This window comes from Zootoca vivipara, chromosome 8 (assembly GCF_965207765.1).
Source record: "Zootoca vivipara chromosome 8, rZooViv2.hap1.1, whole genome shotgun sequence".
NCBI lineage: Eukaryota > Metazoa > Chordata > Lepidosauria > Squamata > Lacertidae > Zootoca > Zootoca vivipara.
The window spans coordinates 87,160,369-87,173,793 of NC_142591.1; the positions used below are offsets into that span (position 1 = coordinate 87,160,369).

The window sequence follows — 13,425 nt, forward strand, 5'->3', positions numbered from 1 at the left end:
TTCAGCTGAGCCAGGGACGTCCAGGCTGCTCAGCAAGGCCAGATCTTTGCAAGCAGTGCAAAAAGAAGAGTACAACAAGAGGAGAGATTGCCAAGGCCTCCTGCCATACACAGAAGCACACAGGAGGAGGTGGCTTGTTGGCAAGTTCCTTTTCTTCTGTGAGTTCACTTATGCATGCACAAGGTGCTTATCACAGGCCACCTCAAATTGGGTGATCTGAACCAAAGTTCAGACAAGGCAAGGCAAAAGCCGAAAACACTGAGAAGGAAGAAGCAGAAACCCTCTCTCTGCACTATCCTGAAGCACCCAGGCAGGTAATGGCTGAAAGAAACAGTGTGGTTTCCATCCCATTCCATCAGTTCCTCAAGAGCTCCTTTGAATCTGGGCCAGCAACTGTTATGGAGAACTCACATTGGTTACTTTCCTCTTGATGTTCTCCAGGAGATGTTCTTGGCCGCGGAGGAAGTAGTGGTGCTGGAATTCAGTATCATCCTTCTCAGGCTTCACCAGACCACCCTGCTCGATGTGGATTACTTTCCGGAAGCCATCTGGAAGGCAAAGGAGCAGAGCAGGTTGGCAAGGTGGTCAGGGGAATGCTGGAGAAGCCAGCCTGTATTTCACATGCAGCATACGCCTGTGGGGCAACTGGACCTCCCAACTCCGAGACTTTACTTTCCCCCAGCGTCAGAACCAGAAAGTAGTATCTGCTGAGTCTGCATGTTGCTTAATGCTGTCATTTTCCTGAGCCAACTTTCCAAAGTGAATCACACAAAATAGCACATCAGCGAATGATCTCAGCTCCCAAAATGCAAGGCAGGTGTTCCAGGAGGAAGAAACACAAATTGCCTTGCTGGAGCAGAGCACGGTTCACCTAGTCCACACTCAAGTCCCCCCCCCTCCCCCCCGGGGCACCTGGCTGGCCACAAGCAGTGATGGACGTTCCTGTTTAGAACTCAGAACAGGCCCTCTTTGAAGATGGAGTTCTCGTTCTTCACTTTTAGAGCCATTAGCTGTTCACAGACATATTCTCCATGAACCTGCTACCTCCTGTTTGAGTCCCACGTAAGGAGGCACAAGCTCCTCCATGACAGACCCCTTGTAGTCCTGCCTGCAAGCCTGGTACTCAACCTTTTCTTTAACCCAGACACTTTTCGTAGACAATGCCAATTCTATGTTAACAATGCCAAACATTTGATCCTAACCCAATTTTGCCAAGATGATCCGCTGTACATCAGAAGAGGAAGTTGCTCTTTTCTTCACTACATGTGAAGAAGCTACTAGGCCAGTCTGAGAAGCTAGAGCACTTTTGCCCACAAGTCCTGCACGGTGCAGCTCATGTTCTGACAAACTGCCAAGGTGCCCTAACCCCACCGTCAGGCAAGCCCCTCGTGTTCGCAAGAGACTTCTGAAGTCAAGCGCACAAACTGTGCACCAAACAGAGAATATACTTACACATGTTCAGCTGCCGGACAAAGCTGGCCATGTTGTTGTGTTTGAAGTATTTAGGAAGGACTTCCTTGGCAAACTGGCCTTGGTCAAAGACATGGAAGCTGTTTCCACTCTGCAACAACAGAAAGAGAGATGAGCAAGCCTGTGCGGCAGCAGTGCCACTGACTTCAAGCAGCTGGGTTGGTCCCCATGGTTGGCAACCCCACATGGAGGTGTTGCCCTTCAGGCACCGACGGATGTGAAAACAGGGCTGTGCCTTCAGCCAGTAGAAATAGGGGCCAGATTCAGGCAATCAAGAATCAAATGACAGCCACTTAAATGCACACAAGGGCAAAACATAAAAGCCCACAGTGGTTGCAGGTAATCACTGATCATGGCATTCAATCATGAGAAACTGGGAAGTCTGGGAAGCAGAAGGATGGGGACACTGGGCTTAGTCACCCAACTAGTGGATTTTGACATCCCTTTAATAATAATAATAATATAATATATTATTATTATTTATGCCCCACCCATCTGGCTGGGTTCCCCCAGCCACTCTGGGCGGCTTCCAACAAAACATTAAAATACAGAAATAAAACATTAAAATACAGCCTTAAACATTAAAATACACCCTTAAACATTAAAATACACCCTTTACAATGGGTGTGGTTGCTCCCACATCATTCTCGAAATGTCAAGGCCTTGGAGAAAAACCAGAAGAATGTTTTTTTGGGGGGGTTCGGTTTTTCTATTACCCCCCCCCCCCGGCAAAGCCTTCCTATTTCTACACGTCTATTGGTCCATATGAAGATTTGACCAACAGGATTCTTCGAGCAGCCTGTGCAGTAAGCCAGTGTGGCTTGTTTAGTATACTAAACCTGAGGAACTCTCTGAGCCAAAGCCCTTAGAGAAATCCACACTGGCACAGGGTCGACCACAGATTTGCAGGGAGAGCTGAGCAGCTATTGTAGGCCTGCCAGCTGCAGAAACCCACCTGCTGTAACTATGGCAAAGTGAGCAGAGAGATGAGGCAAAAAGGCAGCCCATGTCAATGGCTGGCATCTGCTGATCTTAACTGCCTCAATAGCCAGGCTGCCTTCTTCCTAGCTCAGCCCAAGAGCTGGAGGGTGGAGTGAGAGGGGAGGACAGAGAGGCAAGGCAGCCAGCAAGAATGTGTGACTGACTCACCCAACATTCCTTAACTGGTGCCAACCCCATTGGATAGCACGGCAGCCCCAGAGTTTCAGCTACATACACAGGAGCCAAGTTTCTTAGCTCCATGGCAGACTAGGGAAAGACCTATGTAGTGAGGGACCCAATAGTGCCAGTGGTCTGCTCAGTGTGTCCCCATGTGAAGAACTGATAAGCTAAAACCTTGAGAATTACTTGAGTGCACTGGCCAAGGCAATAGCTAACTGGGGCTCTCTTATCCAGAACTGACATGCCTTCTCTTTGGAGATGCAAAGACAGAGGGCAGAGGGGAGTTGGAGCAAGGCACTGAGAAATGCCCACAAACAGCACATCTCCTGATGCACTGCCCTCTGCTTTCTCCATATACGTACAGTCAAATCTCAGTTCGCAAACGCCTCCGTTTTGGAACCTTTCAGCTTCTGAAAACTTGGAAGTAAGTATTTTGGTTTTCAAACGTTTTTCGGAAACTGAACGTTTGGCGAGGCTTCTGCTTGAGTGCAGGAAGCTCCTGCAGCCAATAGGAAGCCGCGCCTCGGTTGTAATAATAATCATAATAATAATCATAATCATAATTTATTGGCTGTAATTTTTTGTTTTGTCTTAACCACGTTTTCCTTCATTTGAGGAATTTCCCTTCCCTCCTGCATGCTCACTTGAGCCAAAGGGCTGCCCAGGAACTCCTCTTAGCTGCCATGGACCAGCAGTCAGCTTGAGAATAGCCACCCCAGCTCAGAATTGCCTCAGGAGCTTCTAGTCCAGCAGGAGCAATATTTCAACCTTTGGCTATGCGAAAAGCATGCAACCATTTTTACTGAGCAAGGTGACACGACTTCTCTGTCTCACATAGCAGGAATTTTATTATCAAAATATAATGGTCTCTACAGGAGACAGACAGAGAGAGAGAAATTTCAATCTGGCAGAGTGATATAAAAGAGTGAAAGACTTTTTACAACTGGATTTTCTTTCATGGCAGGAAACAGCTCTGCCACTGAGTCATCTTCTTTTTAAGACAATTCCATATGGTGGGAGAACAAAACCAGCTCATGTCAATACTAGGATAGGTGGGAACCAAACCAGACCTGCTATAGACAAATCACAACCCTGCAGCAAAAGCGTGCATGCTACCTCCAGAGCAAGAGGATGGCATCTCAGACCACCCAAAAATGCAGGAGAAGGATGTACCGACGGCCAAAGCCCTGCTCACACACAGCCCTGCACCTCTCCGAGGTTGCCTGCCCTGGGCGAGGGATTGCTACAAGAGCTCCGTCTCTGGAGCCACCGCTAGCAAAAGGATCACTTGGCCCACTGCCCCCAAGCACAAGGTCACACATCCCCCCCCATCTCCGCCAGGCCCTTCCTAGTCACTCCAAACACCAGATGTAGGCTTATCCAGCTTGAAAGGATCAGAACACCACTGACTCAAGTGGAAATAAATACCATTTGCTCCATGAAGTGCCTAAAATAATGAGGTGCTGTACAAAGTTTTAGTACGCACATGGCCTTAGATCACTCAATACCAAAAGCCAACAATAACCAGGGTCTTACTGTCCACTTATTTGCCTTCTGAAAAAGCCAAGATTCAAGGGTCTGGAAGGAGAGGGCAGCCTGATGCGGGAAGAGACAAGGTGCCGAGTTTTTCATTATCTGTCCTTAATTTATAGACAGCAAAGCCAGTCTCTGCAGAAGGTGAGATGTGAAGGGCCCAGAAGGGGGAAAACACAAATTTTAAAATGGGGGGAAAGTTTTCTTGATTTTTCCTGAGGATTATTTCAATTATTCCCCAAGGAAAACCTGGAAATTTTGGGAAACACTAAGAAACAAAAACAAACAAAAACACCTCTTATTATTCTCTCCTACCTGCCCACTTTTTTTGGTAGGGGGAGGCAGTTTAACCCTTGGATCACAATGGAGTCAAAGGTGTGCTGAAGGAGGATAAGGAGACTGCAGAAAAGCCGAACAAACAATTCACACCTGTCTTCACAGCAGAAGATGCAGAGCAGATCCCTGCGCCTGAACTAACTTTTGCAGGCAAGGAGTCAGAGTCCTCAACCCTAAGGATCAGACCCGGCCTTAACTTGTTCACAAACGACTTAAAGCTGCTAGGGGTGAGAAGTGAGGCAGCCAAGTGCGCTGATAATACCAAATTGTTTGAGGTGATAACATGAAGACAGACTGTGAAGGATCTCCAAAAGGCTCTAATAGCAGCACAATAGATTCCATTCCATCAGACTGATGGGGCAGCAGCACTGCAGGACCTCCTCATTGCTTCTCCTGCAAGAGCACAAACTTTTGGCTCCTCTCCGAATTGTTTCACTCCTGCTGCTGACTACAAGGTCTCTGTAACTAGACCAGGGGGGTTGGGCAAAGCTTTTGTGGCTTGGGCCAGTTCACGGTCCCGCAGACGCCGCGTTGGGCCAGAGTGCGTGCGTGTCTGCGCACTAATGCATGCGCAAATGCTATTTCCGGCGCTCCTTCCAGTGCGGAGGCGTGCGCAGCTTCCCATTGGCTGCAGGAGCTTCCTGCAGCCAATGGGAAGCTGGCCAGCATCGAGGAGGCGGTCCCTGCTCTGCGCCTGTTTAGCGTGGTGCACAGGAGCCAACCGAGTGGGCGGTGGGGGTCCCTGAGCAGGCGGTGATGGTCCATGGGCTGGTTAAACGACCCCCATGGCTTGTGGCCCATGGGCCTTAGGTTGCCAACCTCTGAACTAGACAAATGCCTGCTCCCTCGGCCTGAAAGCGAGATGAGCGCTGCAATCCCATAGTCACCTTTGACTAGACTTAACTGCTCAGGGGTCCTTTACCTTTACATTTTTACCTCTAAGAATGAGTGCCCGAGCCGACTTTTTTCATTATCCCTTCCAGTCTGTTTCCCTTTTGTTGTGAGTCTTAAGATTGTGAGCCTGAGGGAGAAAACTGCCTTCTTATCAATCACTGTAAGCCACTTTGGAAGACTTTTTCAGCTGAAAAGTCTTGAATGCATGTCAATTCTCCCTCCAGGGTGGATTTGACTTAAATCAAATCAGATTTGACTTGTGGCGTATTCTGCTCACAATGTTGCACTTTCACTGCTTCACACTTAGCTACTTGTGCAGCTCCTTTCCACTCTAAACAATCTATTCATTGAACCTCTTGGAACTTAGCATTTAAGAGGTAAGGGGTTGATTCTGTGTATATAAATTTGCAAAGGAACAATGGGATTAAGGTTTTTTCCCTTAACTCTGGATGTTTATTTTATAACATTTTTTCAGGGAAGAAAAGATATATTATCTCTGCAAACACAAATTCACACTTTTGAGAACTGCAAAGACAAGCACCTGTGAAATCTTCTTGTTAGAAAAACTGCCCCAAATAATCTTACAGAAACCTCTGGAAGAGCATGAAATTGGGAATGGATTAATGGAATTCATTTACCAAAAAATGGACTATGTAACTTAATGTGGACTTACATTTGGAATATGTAACTTAATGTGACTTAAATAGAAAACTATCTTTAGAAAGATTTTTCCTGCCAAAGCATTTTATTTTTAAAAATGCAATTTAAATTTTATAAAGCTTGCTTTGGGTTTTGTTGGTTTTTTTTAAAAAAAAACCCATTGATTTTTATCCACCCTCTCCCTTCCACCTAACCTTCCATTTTCACCCTGAAAAAGTGATCACACACAGCAGGGCCTTTTGGGCTGTGGCATCTGCCTTTATGCATGCCTAAAAGTATCAAGGAAGATCCACCTGGCCTCATCATTTGTTAAGAATTTTGCCTTTCGGCTTGGCTTGTGGAAATTGTTGGTTTGTGGTGCACCTGCTTTCACTTTCTGCCGATTAATTTTTACCTGCTGTTCTGGTGTTGCTATTTGTTTTGTGTGTGGTGTATTTGAGCTGCTGCTGCCTTTCACTGTTCTCATTCTTCATTTATTTATTGCTTTGTTGGTTGCAGCTTAAACTTCTTCTTTTTTAAGCTGCTTTGGCTGCCTTGCCAAAACAGGAGGGTGTGAACTCCATGTCCAGAGAAGCGGACACGGAGCAATGGATTCAAACTTCAAGAAAGAAGATTCCACCTAAACATTAGGAAGAACTTCCTGACAGTAAGAGCTGTTCGGCAGTGGAATTTGCTACCAAGGAGTGTGGTGGAGTCTCCTTCTTTGGAGGTCTTTAAGCAGAGGCTTGACAGGCATATGTCAAGAATGCTTTGATGGTGTTTCCTGCTTGGCAGGGGGTTGGACTGGATGGCCCTTGTGGTCTCTTCCAACTCTATGATTCTATGATTCTATGATTCTAAAATTAAAATCCATTGCACATTATCTGTCACCATCAATCAAAACTTCAATAATGTAGATGAGTCAGAAATCTAACATCCAGGTTTAGGATACATTTCTAAATTCTGATCTTGGCAAGTTGCAGCTGACCTCAGATTGACTGAGTCAATAAAGGCACTTGGGAGAGCTACATGAAGTCAGTAAAACTTAATTTGGCACATGACACAGACCATGTGAAGTGGCCATGCTAGTAAGCAATAGTAGATTTATTATTTTATTTAGAGTAATTGCACCCTGTTCTTCAGCCAAAAATGCTCCCAGAGCAGCTTACATGAAATCAAAACAAGTCACTCCCTACCTATAAGCTTATATGATAAATACTGTAAATAAAATACACAACACACAAGGGAAAAGGGACAAGGAGGGAAGGGAAAATAAAATCCAAAACATAGGCACCAACTTCTACAAACTGACCAGCTGGCATAGTTCAGAGGCTGGGGGAGCCTGATGGAGCTGGCTAGCTGCTAAAGGTGTCAGCTTGCCATTCAGTACACAATTATTAGTAACATAATCACAGGGCGCTTTACAATACAGTTGTGCCTCGACTTACGAATTTAATCCGTTCCGAAGGCACCTTCGTAGGTCGAAAAATTCGTAAGTCAAAAAGTGCCATTGGAAACGTGATTTCCCATAGGAATGCATTGGAAACGGAAAAATCGAAAAAACCCTATCTAAAACCGCCGCGGTTTCCATTCGGATGTCAAGAAATTTGCAAGCATGCGGCCATTTGCCCCACTCGTAAGTCGAAAAATTCGGTTGTCGAGTCGTTCGTAAGTCGAAGTACCACTGTATAAACCGATGTCTTGCTTACAAGAGATACTTCTAACATACCAGTATATGTTCACCACATTTTATCAAGACTGCAAGGAATCTTCCTAGTTTATTAATGGAGGCACATTTATAAAGTGAAAGCCTTCAGTTGAGATGGAAGCTATCACACAAATCAACTCCAGACCGGCTGTCACTTTGGCCAGCCCACAAAATTATGATCGGGAAGTCTGCAGATAAAGACGGAAAGAATAGTTGTCTCTGGTTTCTAAACCTGTACATACGGAGGCCAAGGAAGACAATCTTTTATTTAATTATAGTGCTGGAGGAGACTCTTGAGAGTCCCATGGGCTGCAAGAAGATCAATCCTATCCATTCTGAAGGAAATCAGCCCTGAGTGCTCACTGGAAGGACAGATCGTGAAGCTGAGGCTCCAAGACTTTGGCCACCTCATGAGAAGAGAAGACTCCCTGGAAAAGACCCTGATGTTGGGAAAGATAGAGGGCACAAGGAGAAGATGACGACAGAGGACGAGATGGTTGGACAGTGTTCTCGAAGCTACGAACATGAGTTTGACCAAACTGCGGGAGGCAGTGGAAGACAGGAGTGCCTGGCGTGCTATGGTCCATGGGGTCACGAAGAGTCGGACACGACTAGACGACTAAACAACAACAATTTTTTTCAGCCGCCTTGTCTCTAAGCAATCAGAAATACTGGGAGCAACTAATCTCCTTCCTCTATACCTAACTAGGGTTAAGAACTTTCACTACTATTTTTTAAACAAATACAGGATTATTTGTATAACTCTTTTATTTATTATTTTAACTATATCATAAAATTGCCTTCCAGTAACTTTTAATATTAGGATGAAGTCCAAAAGAGCACAAGTAGTTTAGCATCTCTATCTGGCAGCACTGTAAATAAATAATAATATTTATACCCTGCCCATCTGGCTGTGTTTCCCCAGCCACTCTGAGTGGCTTCCAACAAAAGATTAAAAATACACTAAAACATCAGTCATTAAAAGCTTCCCTAAAGAGGGCTGCCTTCAGATGTCTTCTAAACATCAGATAGTTCTTTATTTCTTTGACATCTGATGGGGGGGGGTGTTCCACAGGGTGGGTGCCACTACCGAGAAGGCCCTCGGAGCTGGACCTCAGTGTCTGGGTTGAACGATGGGGGTGGAGACGCTCCTTCAGGTATACTGGGCTGAGGCCGTTTAAGGCTTTAAAGGTCAGCACCAACACTTTGAATTGTGCTTGGAAACGTACTGGGAGCCAATGTAATACTGAGTACAAAATCAGTGATAATGAATGAGTTTTTTAAAACTAAAACTTGCATTGCTCCAAATCTACTGCCATGCATCATCAAGCTATAAAACAAACCCATCCCATTATTTATTCCTGTCAGACACAGAGCACATTCAAACCCCCTTTCACAAGTCACAGCTATCCTTCAGTCAATCACCCATTTCCACCACCTGAGTGATACCCCTCCCCACCCTTTCTCTACATACAAGCGTCTGGGGACTTCTATTTCAGTGTATCTGAATAAGTGTGCATGCACACGAAAGCTCATACCAAAATAAAGAACTTAGTTGGTCTTTAAGGTGCTGCTGCAAGGAATTTTTTTTATTTTGTTTCGACTACATCAGACCAACACGGCTACCTACCTGTAACTAACCCCTTTCACAAGGTTAATAAACCCAGAAAACGGCCCTGCTGGGTCAGAGGAAAGGCCTCTCTAATCCAGCATTTGGTTACCACTGCAGCCAACCAGGCACACCTTCTTAAGGTAGAACCGCAGAAGCAAGACCTCAACACAGTGGAATGCTCCTGCTATTGTTCCCCAGCAACTGAGGTTCAGAGACAGGCTGCTGCCTGTGATTCTCTCTCAGCAATAGTTTTTGTTGTTTTTTGACTTCCAGAGAAGAGTGGGATTTGCCATCCTCTTCAAGCAACTATTTCCTCATGTTTATGAGAACATGGCTGTATAAAACCAACATTTTAAATCCTATAATTAGGTCATCAATCCTATAATTGGGACTCCATGAATTACCTCCTGCTATATTGAATTAAGCTGCTGTTCATTCTCATTAGGTTGATGCTTACTTCAGAAACCCCTCAAGAGTACACAGAAGAAAAGAATGAGAGGCTTTGCTTTCCTGCTCTCAAGGATTTCAACCTACTGTTAAATCAAACATCTGAGATGACACAAAAAGTTTAAAGAACTAAGGCTGCACTGCTAACTACACATACCTCAGAACAAACTAAACACATGCACAGATTGATGTGCAAAGTCAACAAAACTTTGTTTGAGGAAAGCCTGTATTCCAATGGGATGGAACACTGTGGATATTCCAGTTTCATTTCTTTACATAGAAGCATTCTGTACTGGGCCACTGCCTCTGAAACAGAGGGAGCTGGCCACAACAAGCACCCTTTGCCACCCAGTAGCCCCCTTGCTAAGACTCAGGCAAGTGCTGCTTATGACAGGAATTCCCAGTATGTCTTTCAATAGGAAAGTAATGTCCGTGGGGGGAGGAGGGATCTAAGTACACACTTTCACCTTAGAGAATTGAGAATAAGCAAAGAGGTCAGTGTTGTGAATTCTCCTCTACACCTCCTGGCACTAAAGCTGAACAATCTGGAGAACAGATACTTAATCTCACTGCAAGAGACATAAACATTCCCACGAAAACTAGTGACCAGCTTCGCTCAGCTGCGCTGAAACCACAATGCTTGGAATTCTGACCTTGACACTGAAAAAGACAACTAAATACAAACTGGAGGTTATGTGATTGGAAAAGGTCACAAATGGTCTAGAATAAAAAGGCAAACAGGAACAATGTGGTAGAAAGAGCAAGGGGGCAAGGAGAAGAAGACAAAACCAGCAAAGGATATGGGAAACCAATGGCTACAATGGTAGGGAAGAGGCAGGAAAGGACCAGTAAGTGTAGCCTGTTGGCAGGGGCCAGAATGACAGTAAAGAAATAGTGATCTCTGTAGCCAGAATGACACAGCACCAGGGAGCAACAGGAAAGTGGACAATGCATTGCCTGCAGATTGTGGCCACCAGTCAGCATGGGCTCCTAGGCCAGCGGAAAGAGTTTCCAACCAAAACTGTCTTCTAGGCTACATCAAGAGAAGTATAATGTCCAGTTGAAGGGAAGCAATAGTACTGCTCTATTCTGTGTTCATCAGACCACACCTGAAATAATGTGTCTAGCTCTGGGCACAGCAATTTAAGGAGGATATTGACAAGCTGGAACGTGTGCAGATGGCAACCAAGATGATCAAGGGTGTGGAAACCAAGCCTTATGAGAAGTGGTTGAGGGAGTTGAGTATGTTTAGGTTGGAAAAGAGAAATGAGAGGAGATATGATAGCTATTTTCAAACATCTTGAAGGTCTGTCATGTGGAAGATGGAGCAAGCTTGTTTTCTCCTGCTTTGGAGGATAGAACCTGAAACAATGGCTTTAAACTACAAGAAAGGAGATTCTGACAATTCACCAGGAAAAAAATTCTGATGGCAAGAGCTGTTTAGTGAAACAAACTTGTTTGGAAGGTGGTTGGCTGTCCTTGGAGGTTTTTAAGCAGCATTTGGATGGTCATCTATAATAGATGCTTTAGTTGAGAGTTGGAGTAGATGACTGGAGTCCTTTCCAACTCTTCAATTCTATTATTCATATTGGAAATCTTGAAAATGTACTACTACTGCATACTACCATTTACAGGTCTGATGTAGTCGAAACAAAAAATAATAAAAATTCCTTCCAGTAGCACCTTAGAGATCAACTAAGTTTGTCATAGGTATGAGCTTTCGTGTGCCTGCACACTTCTTCAGATACACTGAAACAGAAGTCACCAGACCCTTATGTATAGTCAGAGGGTGGGGAGGGGTATTACTCAGAAGGGTGGTGGGAATAGGTGATTGGCATGGTAAACCTGTTGACAACTGTTAATGACTCTGAACGACTGCAATTGGTCTTGCAGGAAAAACCAAGGGCTGAAGAAAGCTTCATCATTGTATACGGTAATGAGATAAGAATCCAATGTCCTTATTCAGGCCAGGTCTCTCCATGGTTTTAAGCTTGGTAATGAGTTGCAATTCAGCAACTTCTCTTTCCAGTCTGTTTCTGAAATTCTTCTGTAATAAGACAGCTACTTTGAGATCTTGTATAGAATGTCCTGGGAGATTGAAGTGTTCTCCTACTGGTTTCTCTGTCTTGTGATTCCTGATATCGGATTTATGTCCATTTATCCTTTGGCGTAGGGTTTGGCCTGTTTGTCCAATATAGAGAGCTGAAGGGCACTGTTGGCATTTGATGGCATACACAATGTTAGAAGATGAGCAATTAAATAGTCCTGAGATGGTATGTTTGATGTTGTTGGGGCCAGTAATGGTGTTGTCCGGGTGTATGTGGCTTGTAAGGTGCTACTGGAAGGAATTTTTTTATTTTTTGTTTCGACTGCATATTACCATGGCATCTTTTGAATGTGCAAAACTTCATTCTCAGAAACCCTGTAAGGTGAAATTCAGAAACACTAGTGCAAAATTTCAGTGAAAGATGGAAAGTAGCATTAGCCATGTAATGTTACTTGGCAACAGCCAATAAGCTCACACTTTATATTGATTCTACAGCCCAAACCCATTCCCACATGGATGGGGGACCTGTGGCTTTTCCTATGTTGCAGGACTCCAAATTCCCTCACCCCAAACACCATGGCTGCTGACCAAAGGTAAGGGGAGCTACAGTTTAATGAAGTCTGGATGGCCAGAGATTTCCCATTGAGAGTTTCTCCAGGACAACAAGGCCCAACTACACATGAAGCCAAAACAGTGAAATAAGGGCACGGGACACCGGTGAAGGCCCCTATGCAGGAAGCGGCGCATCTCCTGCGCACCAGATTTGCCCCCACAAGAGACGAGCTTGGAGAGCGGGACCGAAGGGCCTGGCTCGGCGGCAGGCGGCTTCAAGTCCGCCGCAGGCAGGGAGGAGGACGCCCCCCGAGACCCCCCGCCCGGCCCCCTCCCTCACCGGGCTCCAGCAGATGAGCGGGTCCGTCTCTGGGTCCTCCACGAGGGTCCACAGCTTGGTGAGGAAGGCGGGCACGTTGCTGCCCCCTCCCGCGACGACGACGCCGGTGCTCTCCATGCCGCCCCTCGCCGAGGCCTACGGAAAACGGGCCGGGCCTGCCTCCGCCGCCCGCAGGCGAGGCCTCCCTCTCCGCGCAGCGTCAGGCGCCGCCGCCCCTCCTGAGGCTGCTTCCGCCGGCCCCGGAGCAAGAGAGCGAGCGGGTCGGTGGTGGTGGGCGGGCGCGGCAGCCCCGAAGCGGTCCCCTCCCTGCGCCCTCAGCCCCTCAGACGGAGCCAGGCATGGCCGCCGCCATCTTGTGACGCCAGACACATACACCGCCCAGCGCGCAGGCGCCGGGAAGAGAAGCGGCCCCGCCCCCTCCCGCCTGGGCGGATCGTAGGGCGACCTGGGCGGGGCTGCTGCTGCTCCGCTCTGGACTCCCTTTCATCTCCTGCGCAAGGCTCCCTTCGGAGACCCCCCTCCCCCAAGATAATTCTGCCCCTTTAAAATATACGCTTTGCATGCACATGCAATGGGGTGTATATAGGAATAGAGATTGTGCATGTTTGCATATGCATCGGTCCATTCCCCCTATTGAATTTAGAGGGGGCGTGGCACGCAGAAGGGGGTTAAACTGTGGAACTCCC

General features: G+C 46.2%; 1 protein-coding gene across 2 annotated transcripts in view; it reads right to left on the minus strand.

Annotated features, from left to right (window-relative positions):
• Window positions 1-13,130, minus strand: part of HSF1 (heat shock transcription factor 1) — a 38,046-nt gene extending 24,916 nt beyond the window's left edge. For both annotated transcript variants that reach the window (XM_035124624.3, XM_035124623.3), the window contains exons 1-3: window positions 12,740-13,130; window positions 1,453-1,561; window positions 412-548 (exon numbers count right to left, since the gene is read on the minus strand). In XM_035124624.3, coding sequence (XP_034980515.3) covers window positions 412-548; window positions 1,453-1,561; window positions 12,740-12,856 — 363 coding nt within the window. In that variant the 5' untranslated portion in view covers window positions 12,857-13,130. The remainder of the gene's footprint in view (window positions 1-411; window positions 549-1,452; window positions 1,562-12,739) is intronic.
• Window positions 13,131-13,425: the final 295 nt, after the last annotated feature.